The sequence below is a fragment of the Cupressus sempervirens genome, chromosome 3 (genome assembly GCF_028749045.1).
Source record: "Cupressus sempervirens isolate cs-2001-9-10 chromosome 3, ASM2874904v1, whole genome shotgun sequence".
In the NCBI taxonomy this organism is placed as follows: domain Eukaryota; kingdom Viridiplantae; phylum Streptophyta; class Pinopsida; order Cupressales; family Cupressaceae; genus Cupressus; species Cupressus sempervirens.
Window position 1 is genome coordinate 152,892,328 of NC_143120.1, and position 25,383 is coordinate 152,917,710.

The 25,383-nt window shown below is 37.9% G+C and overlaps 1 protein-coding gene and 1 pseudogene across 3 annotated transcripts in view; both read right to left on the reverse strand.

Annotated features, from left to right (window-relative positions):
- LOC149565213 (RNA-binding (RRM/RBD/RNP motifs) family protein) overlaps positions 1-25,383 on the reverse strand; it is a 58,819-nt gene that overhangs the window by 26,765 nt on the left and 6,671 nt on the right. For both annotated transcript variants that reach the window (XM_089818764.1, XM_089818763.1), the window contains exon 3: positions 6,588-7,217. In XM_089818764.1, the coding sequence (XP_089674890.1) occupies positions 6,588-7,217 (630 nt within the window). The remainder of the gene's footprint in view (positions 1-6,587; positions 7,218-25,383) is intronic.
- LOC149565215 (uncharacterized) lies at positions 19,928-22,965 on the reverse strand (annotated as a pseudogene). The gene is made up of 2 exons (XR_016363029.1): positions 22,841-22,965; positions 19,928-22,597 (listed from the first exon to the last, which is right to left on the reverse strand). The product of XR_016363029.1 is annotated as an uncharacterized LOC149565215 (transcript).

A 25,383-nucleotide genomic window follows, 5' to 3' on the forward strand; every position in this document is an offset into this window, starting at 1 on the left:
GATGCTTGTCTATTATGACTGGCTGAAGATTACTAAAACTGATGTTAGGAGTGAGAAAATATATCCCCTCAGAGAGGCTGCATATAGGGATTATGAACAAATGGCTTGAAGGGAGGTACAGGAAGCTTTGGGATCTATTGCCTGAAGATGGATCAGAATGCCTGAGGACCTCAAAGTTAAGGAGCCACACTCTCCACAGAATTACATCATGGCCAGTACGAGAGCACATTGGTATATCATGTTAGGAATGACTAGAGTGAGATTTTGGATTCCCTTAAGTCCCAACCTCCACTCCTTATCTCTCTACTTCTTGGAATGAATGAAGATGTTAATAATCATGATACGGCAGCAGCAGTGAGACAATGGGAGAAGTTAAGAGAAACAAAATGCTATTATTGGAGCTATGCCAACGGAGGTGCTGGACAGCATCTTCCTGCAGATTTCAGAACAATGGCCCGAGTCAGAAATTCCATGGTTGTTGGGGATCCAGCAAGAATCTAAGCTGGGGGGAATGATGAGGCCAATTTACGGCTCGTATCTTCCTTAGTTCAGATGATAGTTTAAGGGCTTTTATTGTTTTGTTTCCTAAAGACTCTTTTATAAATCATCCTGTATAAACTTTCATACTACCTGTACCTATCATTGTTTGATGTTTTGTTGATATAATGCTCTGGTCAAAACTTATGGTTATGAATAAAAAGACAATCAGTAGTATACATATTAATGAGCTGATTGTCTTTAAAACCTAAGTTCTTATTGGGTAAATGTTCCTGCAGCCAAGTGTCCCATGTGTGCAAGAATAAGTTAGTATAGTAAATACTTTTAAGAAATAATGGTATAATTATATGTTGCAAAATATAGGATGTGCTAGTAATCTGTTGCAGGATTGAGTCAATAGGTTATGGGAGCGTCTGCAGGAAGAAAGGTGGCTAACTGTCATCCACTATCCAGTGAGCGGGTCAATGCAATAACCGTCCATCTGTGCGCAAATCCAGTGCCATGAGGTTCTATATTTCTGGTTAACTACTAATAGAAGGACTTGATCTATGGGTAAGAGAAAATATATCAGATTGATGCAACTTATTAAGTCTTTGCTATATCCTTGTGGCTGGGAGGATTTTAAATCTAGGAAGCCTGTTTAAGATGTTCTGTTATAAATAAGTTGCCTCATGAACTTCTTTTAGATAGTCATAAGAAGTCATATTGTAACCTGAAGCAGCATTAGTCAATAAAGGATTTTATATTTCAGTTTGTAATTGATGTCTCAAGAATGAATAAAATGAAGGTTCTAATCTCCATCAGTTTATCTTGAGCAATTCGCTTATCCAAGGGGACCCACTTGGTGAGTATATCATGTTATTAGATTTACGTTCCTCTTTCTTTAGAGTAACTCGGTACTATTCTATTCCTGTAGCCACACAGTGACAGAACCCATGGTTGTTCCTGCAGCAAAGGCAATCAAAGTAGAATCATGTCTGTAGTTGAATTGATTTCAATAGAATAGATATTTTCATTTTCCAAATTCTAAGTTAGGGTTGAAATTCTAGCATTTAACTTCAAGTGTTCTGTTCCCATAGCATAATGATGACAATTGTCATGGCTTAGTGCATATACTTTGCTTTACCATTTCAAGTTAAAGTCCCTGGTTTGATATTGTAACTGAGCTTTAGGAGTCATTTGGTAACTACTTTGAGGATATCCAATCTAACTCTAGTTTCCAACCTAATTAATTTAGCAAGCAGGTGGCATTCTTCAATCTCTTGGAAGAAAAAAAGAGACAGGCAAACGCATCGAGCACATGAGGTATTACTTATGATGAGTTAGAAAGTGACATATACGGTCATAAGATTATGAAATATTTCACTAAGAAAATCTAAGAGTTCGCAGAAAGAAAAAGTTCTTATAAAATGAAGTTGGACAATGTATCACTGAAGGTTAAATTATTGTGTAATAGGTAATTTGTGGCTCAAGAGAAGACACGTAGATCTCTCTAGCAAAACCAATGACTTGCTTTTCTTTTCCTACAAATTCTAAATTCTCATTTTGTAACAGTGACTTATGTCACTTATTGTAATTGAAGTTGTTTTGGGGGCTTATCATTGTAAAAGTTATGTAAATTCTAACTTGTGATGTGAATATCAGGATTTAACTGTGTGATTTTTGAGTCAAACTCGATGACCCATGTTTCATGAGTAGTGATTCAACATGAATCCATCTCTCATGAGAATAAATGGAACACTTAGCACTCATTGGATCTAGGTGATGCTCACAGGGGTGAAGCACCGGGACTTCCCGGGAGGTCACCCATCCCAGTACTACTCCAGCCTGAGCGCGCTTAACTACAGAGTTTCCTCCACAGATAAACCCAAAGCTTGCAACCCCATTTGCAAAACCTTCACCAAGTGTTGTGCCTTATGAACCATTCATTAGGAAGCCCCTTAAGCTCATCAATTGATAAGTAGGAGATGATTTCCACAGCTAGTCAAATTGTGATGTGAATATCAGGATTTAACTGTGTGATTTTTGAGTCAAACTCGATGACCCATGTTTCATGAGTAGTGATTCAACATGAATCCATCTCTCATGAGAATAAATGGAACACTTAGCACTCATTGGATCTAGGTGATGCTCACAGGGGTGAAGCACCGAGACTTCCCGGGAGGTCACCCATCCCAGTACTACTCCAGCCTGAGCGCGCTTAACTACAGAGTTTCCTCCACAGATAAACCCAAAGCTTGCAACCCCATTTGCAAAACCTTCACCAAGTGTTGTGCCTTATGAACCATTCATTAGGAAGCCCCTTAAGCTCATCAATTGATAAGTAGGAGATGATTTCCACAGCTAGTCAAATTGTGATGTGAATATCAGGATTTAACTGTGTGATTTTTGAGTCAAACTCGATGACCCATGTTTCATGAGTAGTGATTCAACATGAATCCATCTCTCATGAGAATAAATGGAACACTTAGCACTCATTGGATCTAGGTGATGCTCACAGGGGTGAAGCACCGGGACTTCCCGGAAGGTCACCCATCCCAGTACTACTCCAGCCTGAGCGCGCTTAACTACAGAGTTTCCTCCACAGATAAACCCAAAGCTTGCAACCCCATTTGCAAAACCTTCACCAAGTGTTGTGCCTTATGAACCATTCATTAGGAAGCCCCTTAAGCTCATCAATTGATAAGTAGGAGATGATTTCCACAGCTAGTCAAATTGTGATGTGAATATCAGGATTTAACTGTGTGATTTTTGAGTCAAACTCGATGACCCATGTTTCATGAGGAGTGATTCAACATGAATCCATCTCTCATGAGAATAAATGGAACACTTAGCACTCATTGGATCTAGGTGATGCTCATAGGGGTGAAGCACCGGGACTTCCCGGGAGGTCACCCATCCCAGTACTACTCCAGCCTGAGCGCGCTTAACTACAGAGTTTCCTCCACAGATAAACCCAAAGCTTGCAACCCCATTTGCAAAACCTTCACCAAGTGTTGTGCCTTATGAACCATTCATTAGGAAGCCCCTTAAGCTCATCAATTGATAAGTAGGAGATGATTTCCACAGCTAGTCAAATTGTGATGTGAATATCAGGATTTAACTGTGTGATTTTTGAGTCAAACTCGATGACCCATGTTTCATGAGTAGTGATTCAACATGAATCCATCTCTCATGAGAATAAATGGAACACTTAGCACTCATTGGATCTAGGTGATGCTCACAGGGGTGAAGCACCGAGACTTCCCGGGAGGTCACCCATCCCAGTACTACTCCAGCCTGAGCGCGCTTAACTACAGAGTTTCCTCCACAGATAAACCCAAAGCTTGCAACCCCATTTGCAAAACCTTCACCAAGTGTTGTGCCTTATGAACCATTCATTAGGAAGCCCCTTAAGCTCATCAATTGATAAGTAGGAGATGATTTCCACAGCTAGTCAAATTGTGATGTGAATATCAGGATTTAACTGTGTGATTTTTGAGTCAAACTCGATGACCCATGTTTCATGAGTAGTGATTCAACATGAATCCATCTCTCATGAGAATAAATGGAACACTTAGCACTCATTGGATCTAGGTGATGCTCATAGGGGTGAAGCACCGGGACTTTCCGGGAGGTCACCCATCCCAGTACTACTCCAGCCTGAGCGCGCTTAACTACAGAGTTTCCTCCACAGATAAACCCAAAGCTTGCAACCCCATTTGCAAAACCTTCACCAAGTGTTGTGCCTTATGAACCATTCATTAGGAAGCCCCTTAAGCTCATCAATTGATAAGTAGGAGATGATTTCCACAGCTAGTCAAATTGTGATGTGAATATCAGGATTTAACTGTGTGATTTTTGAGTCAAACTCGATGACCCATGTTTCATGAGTAGTGATTCAACATGAATCCATCTCTCATGAGAATAAATGGAACACTTAGCACTCATTGGATCTAGGTGATGCTCACAGGGGTGAAGCACCGGGACTTCCCGGGAGGTCACCCATCCCAGTACTACTCCAGCCTGAGCGCGCTTAACTACAGAGTTTCCTCCACAGATAAACCCAAAGCTTGCAACCCCATTTGCAAAACCTTCACCAAGTGTTGTGCCTTATGAACCATTCATTAGGAAGCCCCTTAAGCTCATCAATTGATAAGTAGGAGATGATTTCCACAGCTAGTCAAATTGTGATGTGAATATCAGGATTTAACTGTGTGATTTTTGAGTCAAACTCGATGACCCATGTTTCATGAGTAGTGATTCAACATGAATCCATCTCTCATGAGAATAAATGGAACACTTAGCACTCATTGGATCTAGGTGATGCTCATAGGGGTGAAGCACCGGGACTTCCCGGGAGGTCACCCATCCCAGTACTACTCCAGCCTGAGCGCACTTAACTACAGAGTTTCCTCCACAGATAAACCCAAAGCTTGCAACCCCATTTGCAAAACCTTCACCAAGTGTTGTGCCTTATGAACCATTCATTAGGAAGCCCCTTAAGCTCATCAATTGATAAGTAGGAGATGATTTCCACAGCTAGTCAAATTGTGATGTGAATATCAGGATTTAACTGTGTGATTTTTGAGTCAAACTCGATGACCCATGTTTCATGAGTAGTGATTCAACATGAATCCATCTCTCATGAGAATAAATGAAACACTTAGCACTCATTGGATCTAGGTGATGCTCACAGGGGTGAAGCACCGGGACTTCCCGGGAGGTCACCCATCCCAGTACTACTCCAGCCTGAGCGCGCTTAACTACAGAGTTTCCTCCACAGATAAACCCAAAGCTTGCAACCCCATTTGCAAAACCTTCACCAAGTGTTGTGCCTTATGAACCATTCACAATTTGACTAGCTGTGGAAATCATCTCCTACTTATCAATTGATGAGCTTAAGGGGCTTCCTAATGAATGGTTCATAAGGCACAACACTTGGTGAAGGTTTTGCAAATGGGGTTGCAAGCTTTGGGTTTATCTGTGGAGGAAACTCTGTAGTTAAGCGCGCTCAGGCTGGAGTAGTACTGGGATGGGTGACCTCCCGAGAAGTCCCGATGCTTCACCCCTGTGAGCATCACCTAGATCCAATGAGTGCTAAGTGTTCCATTTATTCTCATGAGAGATGGATTCATGTTGAATCACTACTCATGAAACATGGGTCATCGAGTTTGACTCAAAAATCACACAGTTAAATCCTGATATTCACATCACAATTTGACTAGCTGTGGAAATCATCTCCTACTTATCAAATTCTAACTTGTTCAAAAAGGTAGTTATTCTAAGAAGTCACTTAGGTAGTTATACTAAGTGGTTACTTGAGTAGTTATCCTAAGTAGCTGCACCAAGAAGTTATCATAATTGGTTATGCTAAATGGTTAAAGGTTAGTTATTCCGATAGCCTATAAATAAATGGATTTTACATTGTAAAAAGAAACTTTTTATATAGGGGATGCTATGGAGAAATTCCCAAAGAAACTTTTGGCTTGACATTTTGTACTCATAGCTTTTTAAACTTGTATATTTTCAAAAGGACTATGCATTTAATTTGTATGTCTAGATGTGTTTTGGAGTTATCATGGCTGTGTTATCGTATGTCAAGTTAGTAATATCTTTGTGTCTTTATAGAATCCATTGGTTTCTGGTTCAAATGACATATTTAATTGATAAAGCACAATCATATCTTGATATCTTGGTTTGAATGAGATAACGTGTTTCCTTGTAGAGTTTTGTTATCCTTATTTCATTATTGCATATTTTTAATTATTATGTGCTAAAACCCCCTTGTAATTTGTTATTGTTGTGAATCTCAAATGGTATCTGTATATTTATAGTTGGAGTTTCTATTATCTGTTTTTTATAGTTTTGTCTTGTCTCCTTTTGGGACTTTTAGGTGAAAAGTACACAAATTACCAAACACCCCCATCATACAAGAGAGCTAATCTGATTGTGACCTGTCCAACTGTTGGCTCAGTTGTCACTGCTGACAGGGCAACAGGATCAAATTTGAAGAGGCATTCACGGTGACAATTATGTTTAACAACAGATTGCAAATGATATGTAATTATACCTTGTCATTATTAAATCTCTAGATATAGTAGACACACCTGTTGTTGCTGAGGAAGTGAGTAAATTCCACCTACAGCAGCTGGTGCCTGATATAAAGATGGGTATTGATATTGAGGCGCTTGAATTGAGGGTGGCTGTTGCATCTGTGGAGTTAACAGATACTTCTGAACTTGAGGCTGATATTGTGCCATCATATACTGCTGCTGCTGCTGCTGAGGGTATTGCTGTTCTGATTGCTGTTGTTGCAGATGTTCTGGTTGCTGCTGAAGATGAAAGGGGAGTGGAAAAAATGGAGAACCCGATGTAGCTGTTGTGGACACAGAAGGAACATTAGAAGGTCCAGGTGGGTATGCTCCACTTGAATATGTGAATTGTGATGAAGCTGAAGGTGAAGCTGAAGCTGGAGGTACAGGTGCTGATGGCGCCAATGCTGATCCTGCTCCATTGCCCGGCCATTGGATATGAGGTGCTGTTGAAGCGGAAGAAGTAGATATATGAGGCTGCAACTGAGCACCAGAAGATATAATAGGTGAAGGCCTCCCAGGGAGATAACTGCTTGTCACAACTGATGCAGCAGTAGCCGCCGGAGATCTTGATGACTGTTGTGTTGGAGTTATGCTTTGTACTGTAGTATCATTTGATGTCGGTGCAGCAGTATGTATATTTGCCTGTAAAAGAAAATGACACATCAGTTCTTATTGTTCTAGACGATTTTCTAAAACAGGGTCCTTTGCACATTCCATACAGATTCAAAAGCCAAAACTTGACAGAACATGTAAATAAAGATATGATACACTGAATAATACAGTGCTTATGAATCCACTTACTGACCCAAAAATACGAGTAAAGTAACGTAGTTGCATCAGAAAATCAAAAGATAATAAACGGAAATTAAACTTGTCGGGAAAGAAAGGACATAATGTGCTTCACCTAAATGCGGATTATACAGGAAAATTGCCACAGTATCAAATTGGTCTAGGCAACAAGATAAGGTATAACAAGTTACTAAATCATAACCAACATGCAGACAATATTTTAAGAATTCAAACAATAGAAAAAAGCTGTAATAGAAAATGTCAATGGCAATGCAAAAGGGAACAGCCTATTATAGCCCCAGAAGAATAACTCAAAAACTCATGGAAGTTAGGAAAGATAGATCTTATATGACAACAATCTGAAATTACAATTAAATTTTGAAAAGTGATGCTGATCCTCTCATGATAAACTTGAAACAGAGATTGGTGCAAGAGCACCTAGGTAAGGCCACAGTGTAACCTAGGGTTCCTAATCAAATTTTGGCTTGTAGTGATCTTAGCCAAGCCACTAGTGCAATAAGGGGGCTAGTTAGTCCTAGTGTGTGACTTATTCATTAGGAGGTCTAATTAGGTCTTTGGAAATAGGCAATGTTACTTGTTTGTTCAAAGTTGCTAGGTATTGTGCAAAACTTGTCATTAATGTCAAATGTGACATTTGTGCATTTAGAGGGCTAGATTGGACAAAGAAAGGGTGGAATAGTGGTTCATGTCCTAACGTTCATATTTAAGCATTTGGTGGAGTTTCATGAGGTTTCAACCAAGTTTGGTCTAACTATACAAAATGTTGTCAAGTTGCATGACAACTTTGCAAAACTTGCAAAAGTTGTCATGACAACATTTGTTGTTTTGAGTGCATCTTCGAGCAAGGGATTGAATAACTACCTCAAAAGGTAGGGACATGGGTGTTGGACCTATATAAGGCCTCTCTAGACCTGTGACAAGGGTTGGTGAACATTAGAAGTAATTTTGATTAATGACCAAACTGAATTACTGAGCAATTTTATCACAGTTAAATATTTTAGCTTGCATTTGTAAATTAATGGATTGAACTCTACACTGTAGCTTGTGCATGAGTTAGTAGTTGTAATTTCCTCATTTTGTGTGTGGTTAGATATGTTGTTTAGTTTCATTTCATTGCATTTTGTAAATTCTTTTGTTTTGGCACTGTCACTAGTCTGAACCAGGCAGTTTTTGGTTATGGGGTCATAGCTCACATTACCACCATGGCATCTGTACGGTTCCTTGGGATATGTGAGATGACTCCCTATACATTAAGTGTGCAAAATCTTGGGCCCTGGAAAGCAAGCTTGTTAGTTTTACAGTGATGCCCTACGCAAGCCAGAGCAGCGTGGTTAGGGATCACAGAGGTTGCAAGAGCAATTTGGTGGATTGAGTGCATTCATTGCTTCAATTTGAGCCTATGGAGAGGTGGTTGCATGTGTGAGGAAACCCCATGCCCAAGGAGAAGTCTTGGTGACAATTTTTAATAGGTGTTTGAAAAAACCCTTGAGGATGTTATCAGCATGTTGGTGAAACCCTTGTTTTTAGCCTTAATTCTAGCAACCCACTGTACGAATAGGTTGGGGAAGTGAGACTAGGTAAATTTGAAAGGTCTTCCAAAAGGGTGTTAGAATATGGAGTTTGTTTGCAACCTTGTTAAGCCAAAAGGTGTGTTTGGAAGCCTAATTCCTTGTAGCCCTATTAGGCCTAGTTTGGAGCAAATTCTTGAAATCAATACGGATTTCTTTGCATTTTCAGTTGATGAGCATTGGAATGGATCCAATGCCCTAGAAACAAACCTTCCTCTCCATTGTTGGGTAGTTTTGATCATTGTGATGTGAATATCAGGATTTAACTGTGTAATTTTTGAGTCAAACTCGATGACCCATGTTTCATGAGTAGTGATTCAACATGAATCCATCTCTCATGAGAATAAATGGAACACTTAGCACTCATTGGATCTAGGTGATGCTCACAGGGGTGAAGCACCGGGACTTCCCGGGAGGTCACCCATCCCAGTACTACTCCAGCCTGAGCGCGCTTAACTACAGAGTTTCCTCCATAGTTAAACCCAAAGCTTGCAACCCCATTTGCAAATGGGGTTGCAAGCTTTGGGTTTAACTATGGAGGAAACTCTGTAGTTAAGCGCGCTCAGGCTGGAGTAGTACTGGGATGGGTGACCTCCCGGGAAGTCCCGGTGCTTCACCCCTGTGAGCATCACCTAGATCCAATGAGTGCTAAGTGTTCCATTTATTCTCATGAGAGATGGATTCATGTTGAATCACTACTCATGAAACATGGGTCATCGAGTTTGACTCAAAAATCACACAGTTAAATCCTGATATTCACATCACAATTTGACTAGCTGTGGAAATCATCTCCTACTTATCAAGTTTTGATCATGTTTGAGTACTTGGTGTGGATGATCCAAGAAGACATCAATGGAGCATTGGTTGGGTTGAGTGAACTTCATTGTTGGTGTGGACAAGTTGAAGAAGGGGAGGATTGGGAATAGGATCCTCCTGAGCTAGGGTTAGTAGAACCCTAATAGGCTAGAGAAGTGGCCTAGAGAAGACCCTAAGAGAAGGTAGGGTTTGAGAGCAAGATTTATCCTTGCATCAGAGTGGTATCAGAGTACCAAAAGATTGGGCTTGTGGTTAGATGTATCAGATTGAAGAATCTGTAGCTAAGCCAATAATGGTGACTAATGCAAAGTTAGCCAAAGAAATGGGTGAGCAAAAAGGAAAGGAATAGGATCCTTGAAGAAGCCCTAAAGGAAATGAAAACAAAACTAGAAGAAGTTGTTGAGGCAGCTAAGAATAAAGACAAAGAAGGTGAAAGTAGCGACAAAGGCAAGGGAAAGATTGAGGAGGAAGACATAATTCCTGAACCAGACCCTCCACTGAATGAGGAACCATTCTTGAAAGCTACAAGGCACTAGGAGGAAAAGCCCTAGAAGGAATCCCATTGTTTAGTGGAAAGATGGACACTGATACAGTGATGGAATGGATTGAGGGGATCGAAAATCATTTTGAGTGTGAAGGTGTCACAGAGGCACAAAAAACAAAGGTTGCAAAATCAAGACTACGAGGTTCAACATTGACATGGTAGAAATACATGCAAGATGAAAGGGTCAGAATGGGTAAAAGCCTATGTCTAACTGGAATGCCATGGTGACCAAAGTGAAGGAGAATTATCTGTCAAAAGATTATGAAGTGCAATTAAATAAAAAGAGGCAAGGTCTAAAGCAAAAAGACTTGGATGTGACCTCTTATACAGAGGAATTTCAGAAACTATGCCTAAGGTCCAAGATCCAAGAAGAGGAACCTGTTAAGGTAGCAAGATATTTGGGTGGACTAAAGTGAAACATCCAAAAAGAGATAAGCCTATGGACCCTTACCACAGTTCAAAAGTCATCAATTGGCTCTTAAGGTGGAAGAAAAGAATAGGAAGAAGGGAGACTCTAATTTCAGAGGCAGAAGCAGAGGCAGAGACCAAAGAGGGCATAGAGGTGGATACCAAGGCAGAGGTAATGATCAAAGAAACTAGGGTGAATCCAAACTTGTTGAGCAAGGTAGTGAAACTACTCCATCAGGAGGTTATACAAGAGGAAGACGTACTCAAGGAGGCTACAATAGAGGGAGAAGTTCAAGGAAAAGCCATTCATACTTTGCAAATACGAAGTGTTGTAGACAGTTGGGTCACCCTGCCTATAGATGCCCTGACAAACCTACTTCTTCAAACAATGACAAGAGGGTTGCATATGCTCATGAAGACACAATAAGTGCTAAGACATTTGAGGTAGATCATCTTGAATCAGAGAGGGGAGAGAACTTAATGTTCAAAAAAGTGGTAATTAGGCAACCAGCCAAGGATGAACCCAAGCATAGGAGAGCCTTGTTCAAAATTAGGTGCAAGATTTTGGGCAAAGTGTATAAAGTTATTGTGGATTCGGACTCCATAGATAACATCATATCAGAAGAGTCAATGGACAAACTCAAGCTAGCAAAGATACCTCATATTAACCCATACAAGGTGACATGGTTGAACAAAGGGCAGAGGGTATTGGTGAATGAACAAACATGGATTAAGTTTTCAATTGCAGGCTATAAGGACAAATTACTTTGTGATGTGTTGCCTATGGATGCATGCCATCTCCTATTGGGCAGGCCTTGGCAATATGATAGGGGTGTTGTCTATGATGGAAAAGAGAATTCCATTTCTTTCAAGAAAGATGGAAGAACTTTCAAGATCCAGTCCTTATTGGAGGAAGATGAGTCACAATCCAAGACCCCTAGTGTATTGTTAAGTAGTGGGAAGAAGTTCATCAATGCCCTTAAGCATGAAGGAAGTGAAGGGAATGTCATTCTTCTTAAGCCTGAGGAAGAAGAGAAATCCAATCAAGAACCTTTGCCAACTGAAATCCTAGAGATGCTTGTGAAGTATAAGGATATAGTCAATGATGGAACTCCTACAGCCTTACCTCCTAGATGCGTGATAAGTCATCAGATTGACTTTGTACCTAGTGCATCATTGCCAAATAAAGCAGCTTATAAGCTTACTCCAAATCAGAACACAGAGATAGCTAGACAAGTGCAAGAACTCCTAGATCACAAGTTGATAAAGAAAAGCATTAGCCCTTGTGTAGTGCCAATAGTTTTGGCATCCAAGAAGGGTGGAAAATGGATGCTTTGTACAGATTCAAGGGCCATAAAACAAGATCACCATTAGGTATAGGTTTCCCATACCTAGAATTGAAGACTTGATGGATTGTCTTGGAAGGGCTCAATACTTCACAAAGTTGGATCTCAAAAGTAGTTCTCATTAGATAACGATAAAGGAAGGTGATGAGTGGAAGACAGCTTTTAAGATCACAAATGGGTTGTATGAATGGCTTGTGATATGTCATTTGAGCTCTCAAATGCTCCTAGCACATTCATGAGACTCGTGAATAAAGTATAGAAAGACTTCATAGGAAGATTTGTGGTAGTGTATCTCGATGACATACTCATCTTCAGTAAGACAAGAGAGGAACATCTCAAACATGTGGAGATGGTGCTAAAGAAGTTGCATGAAGGGAAGTTGGCAATCAATTTGGAACAATGTGAGTTTTTGAAGCAAGAACTTGTATATTGGGGATTTGTGGTATCCAAGGGATCTTTGAAGATGGATCAAGACAAAGTTGCAGCTATCCTAAACTAGCCACCACCTACCAGAGCAACAAAGGTAAGAAGTTTCCATGGGTTAGATCAATTTTATAGAGAATTCATTAGGTAACTTCAGTGGTATTTGTGCACCATTGCTAGACACCATCAAAGGTGGGATGAAAACCAAATTTAGGTGGACTTCTGAAGCAGGGAAGGCATTTGAAAAGTTGAAGGAACAAGTGGCAACACAACCTATCCTTAGACTACCTAGTTTTGACAAATTGTTTACCCTAGAGTGTGATGCAAGTGGGATAGCAGGAGGAGGTGTGTTAAGCCAAGAAGGTAGGCCAATAGCCTTCTTCAATGAGAAGTTTAATGAAGCCAAGAAGAAATACTCTTCTTATGACTTAGAGTTGTATGCTTTGGTTCAATCTCTTAGGAAGTGGAGACATTGCCTTCTACCCAAAGAATTTGTAGTGTTTACTAACAACCAAGCCCTTAGTTATATCAATACACAAGAAAAGATGAGTAATAGACATTTGAAGCGGATGGAATACCTTCAAGCATTCACATTCACCATCAAGCACAAGAAGGGGCAATTGAACAAGGTTGCAGATGCACTAAGCAAGAGGATGTTGACCATTCAAGAGGTTCAACTACATAGCATTGGCATAGAGAGTTTCAAGGACCTCCACAAGGATGATGAAGACTTTGTTGAAGCTTTTAAGGTATGCTCTGAATTTCAGAATCATTTTCATAGTACTGTTGCTGATTATATCTTGCAAAGTGGGCTATTGTTCAAAGGAAACTAGTTACGTGTTCCTAAGGGTTCCATAAGAGAGAACCTTATCCAAGAAAAACACAATGGAAGTTTAAGTGGTCATTTTGGCGTTAACAAGACCATGGAACTAGTCCAAAGGTTTTACTATTGCCTAGAATTGTCAAGGGATGTGACAAGATATGTGGAACAGTGTGTAGTGTGCATGAAGGCAAAAGAAGGAGCTAGCAATGCAGGGTTGTACCAACCTTCGCTAGTCCCTAAGGGCCAGTTTGGTTCATGGATATCAACAGGAATTAGAATTGTGAATTCTAAAAAAATCATAATCCACTGTTTGGGTCAACGAAATGAGAATTGGAATACGAGAAAATTAGAATTTCGTATCCTCATTTATCCCCCAATTCGAGGATTCGGTCTTCCTTCCAAATAGTTGGTATTGCTCAAATACATGTTTTAATTCCAATTTTAGGAAAAACGAGCATTGCAAATTAATACAAAAGAAACTTTTTTTAAGTCCGGCAAACCTTTTTTTTTTTGGCGTTCAAACTTTTTGTCTACCAAATTATATTCGTTTGCACTCCATTTTATCTTTGCAAACGTTTTGCTCTCCATTTTCTCTAGTTTCTCATGTTGTTGTTTGTAGATCCATTTTATCTCTGCCAAACGTTTTACTCTCCATTTTCTCTGGTTTCTCAAAGTCTCTACAAATAGGTATGGTTGCATTTTGCTCTTCATTTTGCTAGGGTTTATATTTTGTATAGATTTTGCTCTGAATACGAGGCCCTTCTTTTTCTGTTCATTACGGTGCCGCTGTTTTTAGTTGTGAGGAGCTGCGAAGGCATATGTGCTGCTTACAGAGGAGCCTTCTAATGCAGATTCGCCGATTTTTACGGCTTCTTTCTTGCGCTGACCCTGCCTTTGCGCGTTTCACCGAGGTTATTTTCGCTGCTTGTCAACCGTCCATTTGTTCTAGTCGCGAGTTTGAACCCTAGTGTCCTCCTCTCATCTAGTTTCAAAGGCTTAAATATAGTTTTATAAATACTGTTGGCTGCAGTTTGAAAGGTTTGCAGTTTTATAAATCGTGCTATGTTTCTCAACTTGACAAGAAACTATTTTCCCCTCGTAAGATTTCTCTACTGTTTCCCTTCAGTGGCTATCAACCAGCTGTCGCAGTGGCCATTTGCTTCACTAACAGGGCAGTTTGTAGATTGTTTTCCTCTTATTTTTTTCGTTTTCTTTTGGTTTTGGCGTGGCCATGCCTCGTATCTGAGTTTTGGTTTGAATTGCGGTTTTGCTGGTATTTTGTGTATTCTTTTTTTGACATCATCTCTCCCATGCAATAAAGTCATCTGGTACGCTTTGAAAGAAATCAATTTGTCCACAAAAGTTAGGAGCATGTCATATCTTTGGCTAGGGCGGCTGCATTCTCTTCAACAGTCAAAAGAAGAAAAGCAATGAAAATCAGTGGTCAAGTTGAAGTGATGCCCTAATTCCTAAGTCTAAGTCAAGTCATGCACTAATTTGTCCTGACTGATTTCTTAATAAGGAGGTTTTCATTTTCCTCCCACCCATTCAATTGTGAGGAAATAAAGGGAGAGAATTCTTAATTGAAAACAATACTTTGTTTAACTGAATAAACAATGGCTTACTCATCTGAACCTCACCCAGATACAATGGCAACTAAAGCTGAAAAGGTTACAGTGAGCATCCCACACCTCCATCAGCCAATTACGTAATCTTCTCCCACAAATTTACTTCAAATTGGGTTCTATCTAGTGTTAGTATGCCTTTCACTGTTAACTAACACTATTTGCTAGTAAGTGTCTGGTGTGCTTGTCAGGAGGGTTGGTTCTTTATGCAGACCTCTAATCGTAGGGATTTTTAAAGTTACTAAATTATACTTTGTAATTCTAGTTAGATATGGTGGCATTCTCCACATCACTTTTAGTTTGAAGCATGAAATGAGATGATCTACATAGTATAAAATCCAAGGCTATTCTTGGCTCGCTTACAGAATATTTTGAAAGAAATGGATATTGTTGGACAAGAGAGTAATAGAATGTCAATAGTTATGTCACCAAAAACTTAATTTTTTCCATCCTCCATGACTTTTTCATTTTTGTAGAGAGAAACTGTAATTTTATTTTGTATTCTGCATTAACGAGGGGGTGTAAGTGGAACATGCTTTATGACAATAGATACATAGGAGTTTATTGTAGTATGTAGTATTATATTCGTTAATTACTATTAGAATTATTAGAATTTTTTTTGCTTGGACTATCATTTTGTCTATAGAATTACAAAGATTTACAATCTGATTTGTTGATCGCTATTGGTGAATATTTGTCTAGACTCTACATGAAAATCTTGTTATCTTGTTGTCTATGTCTACATTATCTTGTTGTCTGTGTCTAGGCGTGATGGCTTGAAGAAGGCGTATGTGTTAGATTGATATCAGATTATGATGCCTTGGATGTAGCAGACAAAACTGGCGTATCATTTAAGCCGTATAATTGAAGTTTCAATTTCACTTGCTTTGAAACATTGTTTTCTTTTTTATGTTGAAAGGTTTAAAGGATTTTACTTTCTGTTTGAAGGATACATTTTAGATTTTGAACTAGTGTAGTGCTACACTTGACACTGTTAATAATGAGGATTTGGTGTTTCATTCTTTTACTGCAAATTATTCAAAATGATAAGTTCATAATTGGATGTTATCTATTTGTTATTTTTTCTTGAAGTTGTGTAATAAATATTTCAACAGAAATTGTGATATACTTCCTAGTTCTTTGTTCTAGTCCCATTTCTTTGTTCTAGATTTCCATATTTAGCTGCACGAGCTCGGTTGTATTTTTATTTTGGTATTATTGCTTATTATTTGTTGGTAAGACATTGGCACATTTATTGATTAACTAGTAACTAGTAGTCCACAGATGGGCATTGGAACTCTGTTTTGTTTCTATCAAGTTCTTGGGACTTACAGTAATCATGCAAGAATTTGTTCAAAGTAATTTTCTGTGGTTAAAACATCTATGAGCTTTAATGAGGTTTTAACCTCTGTCCGAATTCTTACAGGAAGAAAAATTATTAGAAAAGGAATTACACACTATTGATTATCTGCTACATTATATTGGCTCATAATTTTTTTTTTGTATTGAAATTATGGATTTGGAGAATTTTCTGACCTAGTTAGCAAAGCATGGTTTTAAGTTTTAACGATGTAAAAAGTGGTGCATTGGAAGCCTATAAAATATAGTTTTATGGTTCCAATATGACTAAATATGGGTAGAAATAAATTATTTCGACTCAAGTTAGATGATATTCTAACAAATGGTTTCCTAGTTTATTGATATGTTGACTAAGAATTATATTCCTTATGGTCTATAGCTTGGGGTAGATGTTCCTGCTGAAGAATTTTAACTTTTTCCTGTTGATCATAAATTTGCTCATATGGGAGAAAGAGATTACATCATGGCTTCTCAAAATACCTTCCTTCTTGAACTCTCACTGTTATTGGCAATCCTGAAAGCCATTCAGGAGCCAAATATCCTCGCGTTCCTCTTGTTGTCGTCAGAACTCTGCTGAAATCCCTGCCAATAAGCTTTGCCAGTCCAAAATCAACCACTTTTGAAAATCTACAATCACCATATCAGTAATCACCACTCATCCTAGTTTCAGAATGTGCCTTTTATTGCGCAGTGTAACAGTTATATGCCTCTTTCTCATTGAAGATTTTTTGATGTCCCAGTCTGTTACTTTCTTTTAGCATATGCTAGCACTCTTTACTTCATGGTGTGTTGAAATTTACAATTTGTTCTCTCTGTATTTTCTCGAATCAGTTTTTGATCATATCAGTAATCACCATTCATCCTACTTTCACAATGTGTCTTTTATTGCCCAGTAAATTGTCACTGTTTCTGATTTTTGTTTATCTCTATATAGGTCTTTATCATCTTTTTAGATCTGCTTATGTTTCTTCTAATGAATAGACATATATTCAGAAAGTTGCTCATCATCATATTTTACCAAATCCATAGATCGAATGAAACGTGTCTCTACATTGGTTTTAGGTTACTGATGGATCTAATGAAAGATAAAAACATTCTAGGGCACATTGCTAGGAAAAGAAGAGTCATTTGTGCTCTTGTAGTTGGCTTTGCAGCCTTTGTTGCATCTATAGCAGCAACTGCACAAGAAGGTAGAAGAGCAATATATAAGCGCAAAAGAGGCGAGACTCCATTTTATAAACGTATTATCTATTCAAATGAGACTGATTGTTATGATCAAATTTGAATGAATAAACAAGCCTTCTTTCATCTAGCTGATATTCTTAGGCAAGAAGGAAGCATCAAATATACGATGCACTTAACGCTAGAAGAACGATTGGTGATGTTTCTCCATACTCTTGGCCACAATCTGAGGAATCGTACAATTGCACATAACTTCGGTCACTCAGGGGAGACAATCAGCCGATATTTCCACAAAGTTTTGACAGCAATCTTGGCACTTCATGGAAAATATTTTTTGCCACCTGGTCCAAACACTCCTCAGAAATTAGTGGGAAGGACCGTTTTGATCCATACTTCAAGGTACATACCCCTTTGGTACAATTTATTTTCCTTGACTTTAGTTAGTTTATTCTATCCCTTTGATTATAAATTTGCCCAATGTAGGATTGTGTGGGAGCAATTGATGGAACTCATATTCCAGTCACAGTCGATGTTGACATGCAAGCTCCATATCGTGATAGAAAAGGCAATTTATCTCAAAATGTTATAGGTGTGGCTTCATTTGATTATAAGATTCATTATGTCCTTGCTAGATGGGAAGGGTCAGCTACAGATAGTTGTGTTCTATCTTCGGCCCTGTCAAGATCTGATCAATTGGTAGTTCCCCCTGGTATGTCTAGCATGTTTATATACTGATACATGTGACTTTCTTAAAAAGTTATATTAATAAACTTTTATTCTTATGTAGGAAATATTATTTAGTGGATGTTGGATATCCCAATGTACCTGGATTTCTTGCGCCTTATCGTTGCACACGTTCCCACCTAAAAGAGTTATCGAGGGCAAACCCAATAAACAGTCCACAAGAGTTGTTTAACCACCACCACTCATCCCTAAGGAATGCAATTGAACGTACCTTTGGCATTTTGAAGCAACACTTTCCTATCCTAAAACATGCGACGTCATATCAAATCATGACCCAAATAAAGATTGTTTTGGCATGTTGCATACTACACAACTTCATTACCATAGAAGACGGCATTCCTCCTGAAGTTGATGTTGAAGAAGAGGATGATCGTGAGGGGATAGATGTACCAATACTTGAGACATATGGGATGACTCAGCGTGATAAAGATGATTGGGGGAAATTTAGAGACGATATAGCCAAAAGGATGTGGGATGATTATAGAACTCGACCTTAGTTGTGATTTGGCAAGATGATGTTACAAATTATGGCCAATGATATGGAAAGATGATTCAAATGTATCGTAGTTAATGCCATATGGAAAACTTTGCTTTTGTCGAATGCTATTTCATGCCATATTTGTCTACATTTATTTAAGAGAAAAACAAATCTGTTTTACATAAATATGAAATCTTCCTTGCCAACAGTAGTGTTTGTTTCAAATTCTCATTTGCTGGTAAATTGATGGGGACACAACCCAACAACAGAATGGACACAATAGAAAAGGGAAATTATATTAACTGAGAAAATAAGCTAGTACAAACAGTGCAGAGAAAATAAACTTCAAAACATGCCCTACGGGCTTACAATAGCATAAATCTAAAGAATATTTCTCCTTTTAGCACCTCCTCTCAAGCTCCAATCCGAACTGCCTTTTACAATGCCAGAAATCTCCTTAAATAGACCCCGGAGGGTTAAGGACTAGGAGTACATTCTAGAAAGTGCTAGTAGGCATCCACCGACAAAATAGAAGGTTCCAGAAGCTGCGTTAGAAGTTGGTGCAAATCTAGAAGAATCCAGAAACGGTAGCTGAACTTCCGGGAGGCATAACTTTTGAACCGTAGCTCCTATTGACGAACCGTTTACATTTTCGGAAAGCTCTCGAAGCGTTCTATAGCCCTATGGACAAACTTCGCTAGTCCCCCATTTTTCAACCCTTTTCGAAGTCATTTAATGCCCCAAACCTGACTTTGAAGCATTCTTAGGAGGTCTCCAAAACCCGAAAAACTGCAATAACTTTCAAACCGTGGGGCCTATTGACCTGATTCTTTTTCTGGAATGCTCTAAATCATGATTACATTCATCTGGCCAATTCACACCTTCTAGTTTACCAAAATGATGGCCCAAATACATGCTCCTATTTTTTCGGGATTTTCAAACGCACTGATAGTTGAACTATGAGAGTTGGAAACTTTTATTTGAGCCAAATGGGTATCCAAAAATGTAAAGACATAAAACAGAAACTAAGTCTAAGTACATTTTTTTTGGTGACACAGGATTGCCCTTATACCTCTGGATGCTCCTGCATCATAAATGTTTATCTATTCAAAAATGTTCATACTTTTCCAGCTCATTTTGTTCTTCTCCTAGCTGATCATTACTAGTTCTAGCTGAACAATAATGAAGATCAGCAACATTAAAGATTCATTTGATTCACTCCGTTTTCTTTTTCTTGTTTTGATTGAATGTTTATTGATTTAGCTATGGATGTTCATATATGGCTGCCTTGAATATCCTTTACAATATTTAAGATTATTTTAAGCTATAGTTTCTTGTGTTTGAGTCACACGTGACTTATTGCCCCAAATAGAAGTTCATAGTTCAACTCTGAGTTTTGTTAATCTTTTAGGTAAGTTGTTGAAATTTTCAGCTACATAGGTATAATAAATTGATTTGAATTCAAAAGTTTATTGTACTATATATTTTACTGCACAGTGTCATTTTACATCTTTCTAGCTAGTGAATGCATTGACTATATATCTGTTTTCTGTTCTTTAAAGCACTCTAATAGGAAATTATTAGTCTATTTTAAGTTTGAGATTGTCCTTATTCTCCTAATAAGATAATCAGGTCAACCAAAACCTATATTATGTTTCTAAATCGTGGTAGTTTATAGGTCATTATAACTGCTGGTAGTCCTAGCCTCAGTTGCTTGATTTTTCAGCTCTAGGTTTTAAATGCATATGTGGGGTTTAGAATTACATATGCTTTTCTGCTTAAAAAGTTGTACTTTATCTTCAGTAATCTGAGATATCGGCAATTACTGATCAGGATGACAGATTTAGTGGCTGAGCTTCATGAACATGTCTATGTCTGATGCATTGTCCAACTGTCTTTAGAAAAGCCCCTTCAAGTCCCTTTGTTTGTGATGGTGGAAAATAAGTTCTGAAAACTTATAAACTAGATGTACTATGAAGAAAATATCAGTCAACTACCATATATATTTGTTTTGGTGACTCTTATTGGGCTGACAGACACTCAAGCAGCTTACTTCAGATTTTTGTAATATGTTTTCAAACAAAAGACTTTTCAGAGCACTATCATTTTGCAAAGGTGGCATGATAATGAGAATACATATGTTTAAAGGATTGTTTTCTATCCGGATGACCAAAGTCTTCAGCATATATTCCTTGCTTACGTATTCACATGTATTCTGTAGGTACCTTTCATGATGTTGTAATTATGATAACCTACACTCGTCTCTGTATACATTTCTACATTTCTTGTACTCTCCTATTCAATGATTTGATGTCAAATGATAAATGCTTTGATTGCTAGTTTTGTATCCTAGATGTCATTATTTCCTCGCTCTGTATGTTATTGGATTATGGGCAATGCTAGATGTCATTATTTACAAGCTGATATCATATTCACAGACCCTCTCTATTGTCTTCTTTACTCCTTTTGTGTTTGTGAGATTCTGGTAGGAAGATCCATTGAATGCACTACAGTTGTTGAGCTCTGAGATAATGTAATTTATGTCGATCCCAATCTTTGTTGAGAATATCAATCTTTGTTGAGTTCATGTAAACTGTAATATCAAGTGGCCAGTAAGTGCTCAGCTCAGATTAGATCGACAAATGTTTCATACCATGACTTTGACTGGTAAGCAGATAACATCTCATCAACAAACTTTCACTCCACGGATTTGACCCCATGACGTCTGATTGCAAATTAAGATCTTCAATCAAGGCCTCATATATACACTGACTTATTTGTAAGTTGGTTAGGTGCCTAGCCATTTCTGTTATGCTTAGGTGATAATAATTTTTGTTTTGCAGATGAGATTTTACGGCAGTTTTACAAACAAATTGTGAATTCTGTGTTGGGGTTTTAGATTGAAATCGTTTGGTTTTAGGGAAGTAACCTGAAAGGCAATATCATAAAGTCGCAGTGTTAACCTAAATTATTTTGATTTAGTTTCTAGCAAGGTGAACATTGTAAAAACTGAGCGAATTTATTTATACCAGTGTTTGCCAATGCATAGGAAGTCTAAATTTGGGCTTCTCTGGTCATGGGCTCCGATGAGCACTACTCATCAAGTCCATTTTGGTATAATTAACTTTGCCAAAACCAGAGAAATTTGGTGGGTAATTCCAGTCTTGGCCAACACATAGGAACCCAAATTAAGGGCTTCTTTGGTCATGCACTCTCGTGAGCATTATTTGTCAAGCCTGTCAATGTGGACACTATTTCCAACCAAGCATTCAGCACTTCTGCTGCTAATAATGTCATCACAAATGTCCTCTCAACTAGTCTTCCCAGTTGACAGTGTAAGATCCTCCCTTGAAAGAGTAGTGTCCTTCTCAAGTCCTACAATATAGTAAAATTCAGTGCACAATGTAGGGCCTCCGCACTCATATCTGACATACAATCCACTTCATCCCACACCATGAAGCGTCCATTTTGTGCCCAAGCGAAGAGATCAAGCACTAATCTGAGGCTACCCTATAATGTTTTTGTGCCCAAGCATAGGTTGCCTTTCTGTCCATGTTCTTTGCCAATGGGCATTCCTTCATTTGGTGTTACTTTTTCACTGCCGGGACTTATAACTTCTGTAACAGGAATGGATAAATTCCTACAATCCAAAGTTACCAGATTCAACGTGCAACCTGTGAGTGCTTCTACAAGGGAAATTTTTTTAGTAACTACTAGATCATTCCCTTCCCTCTTGTAAACACTGTCTGTGTGGGTTCTCATCAATCACAAATACAAGATCTGCAGCAAGGACACCTGGCTGCTCATTGCCCTTTTCAGGAAATGTAAACTTTGTTCCTTTTTTCCATCCAGATTTAACCTCAATGGTTAATATCTCTTCAACTGGCATTGATTTCCTGTGTAAAAATAATTTACGTCGGATGCAGTCAAGATAATTTTCTAGAATAGAATTTTAAATTTTGATAACCAACTTAATTGGTCATTTTCGGTTTGGATTTTTTTTTTTTATCTTTAAAATATCTGAAACTGCACTTCACTGAATTTTGCTCAATCTATGTTATTTTTTAAAAGTCATTTTGATGTTTTTGGTGTTCATGTAAACTGTAATATCTATGCTCGTGTCTCGTTTAGTTATCTACCCTCTTATCTGATACTGATTCCACTGAATTTGTCTTCGAATAGAACTTTTATGTACGTGTGTTTTAGAGTAGTATGTTTTGCATAAATTCCTGAGTCTGCATACAGCAGAAACAGAATCTTTCATGATTAAAAGATCTGATTTAAAAACTGTTTTTGACCATCTGGCATAGTTTAAAAATTTAAATACTTTCAATTTTAGATTTAAATACTGATAGTTGATTTTGTTTCCTTGGATGTCAGCTTGTAGTGATTTAGAAGGGAATATAGTGATCATTTCTGGGTGTTCCTTCAAGATATTTTTTGATCAAACAGATCCTTGTCATACACAACGCTCTTGAGCATGGACACTGCTGATGTTCAAGTTGTTGATACACCTTCTTCCAAGAAGGTATTTTCGAAGCCATGCATGGAGAGAAAGTTTTTAGACTTGTTGCATGAACAAGTCACTCTTGGCAGAAAAGGTGAGGGAGGGTTTAAAAAAGAGGCTTGGACAGCCATTGAACGAAAGTTCAATTTAGAGATGAACATGACCTTGACTAAGGATAATTTCAAGAACAAATTGAAAACCTAGAAACAAGGATATAGAATAATGAAAGAGCTGAAGAATACTAGTGGCTTTGCGTGGAATGAGTCAACGCAATCAATGGATGCCGATGATACTGTTTGGGAAGAGCTATTGAAAGTAACATGGTGATTAAAATGTTTAGTATTTATTTAACAAGTTATTAAGTTAGCAACGATAGTAAAATGAGTAATCCAATTTTTATGACAACATGTAGAGGAGAGAATTCAAAAATGCGAAAGTGTTTAAAAGGCAGTCATTTCAATATTATTATGACTTAGCCATAGTTGTGGGAAATGACATGGCGGATGGTGTCACATCTACAACAGCACAAGACACGGAAGAAGGGCACAATATGGATGTGACTATGGATATTGATGATGATTATGAAGACATTCATACACCAATTCGGGCTGCTATTGATTTAGATGATGAAGATATGAATATTCCCACGTCCAATCAGTGCAGTGCAGCAAGTGGAAAACATGGTCGTTTGGCATCATCAATAAAGAGGCAAAAGAGGAGTTCCATGGACGAGATGTCTCATTCAATTGATAAGTTAAATGATACCTTTCTTAAGCCTCAAATTATCAAAATGGGTGAAGAACGTAAGCTAAAAGATTTACAAGAGGTCTATACTGCACTAAAAGCCACTGGTGAACTTAATATCAGTACTTTGATTGGGGCATTTGACACCTTTGTGTCTGATCCTGACAGAGCCAAAGGGTTCTTGATTATGAACAAAGAGGAGAGAGCAGAATACGTTCGGATAAAGTTTCTAGGGCTTTAGTAACTTTATTGTTGTTCACATACTTTTTAAGATCGATTTTATAACTATTACATGTTTAATTTTGGTTTACCACATCCCATTTGATGGATATGGGAAAGGATTTTCAAATGAATATTGTAGTTATATTAGTAAATTATAGTTACTAATATCAATCTGAAATTTATATATTGACTGTTTTGAAAATTTATATATGGTAGATTTTATAGCTTTCTCTGAGTTGCTGGTATTAATCAGCATTCAGGTATAGAGTATGCTGAGTTAACTGTTTTGAAAATTTATATATGTTACATTTTATAGCTTTTTGAATTGCTGGTATTAATCAGCATTCAGGTATAGAGTATGCAGAGTTGACTGTTTTGAAATTTTATATATGTTAGATTTTATAGCTTTCTGAGTTGCTGGTATTAATCAGCATTCAGGTATAGAGTATGCTGAGTTCAATCACAAGCCCTTCTGTTTCAAACACTTTCAGCTCTGTATTGATTGGACGAGAATGTATCTGTGTATCTATATAAATTTGTTTTGAGCGACTGGCTTTATAAAAGCATACAATTATTAGGATAGGAATTATGGAGCCATATATGATGGGTGTAGAGAGAAATATGTTCTTTCTTTTGTATAGTGATAGGATGCCCAAGGAACATGTGATATTTTACTGCTGCTGTCTAGCTATGTTTCAGTGACATTCAAAATTCAAATAAGATAACTTATTGCAGTTGTAAGGATTGTGTCTATACTTTATACTGAACTTGGTGGACCATTGAATCAAACATGTTCTACTTGCTCTCCTTGTTAATTTCTTGGTATGAGAAAGCTGGTTACTATGGAAATATGGTCACTGCATTTATTCTTATGAATTTAGGTATACATTGTTCTATTGTTATATTTTACAACTGGTTCTGCTATAATACGCTGAATATTCTGCTTTTGAGCATGTTGTTACCTAATTTTGGTATATTGGTGTGATATTTGGTTTATTTAGAAATAATTTACTTGCCATTGGAATGTTATGATTTGTCTTGAAAGATATCGAACAGCTTTGGTTGGTTGTTTCTTACTCTGATCATTTGTATGTGATTTTTTCTCTTTTCACATCATTTGTGAGAGATGGTAGTATAAAAGGAACAAAGATTTGGTTCTCTCGTTGTCTCCGTTCTTGGTTTGAGGTATATTTCATTCTGTGACAATAT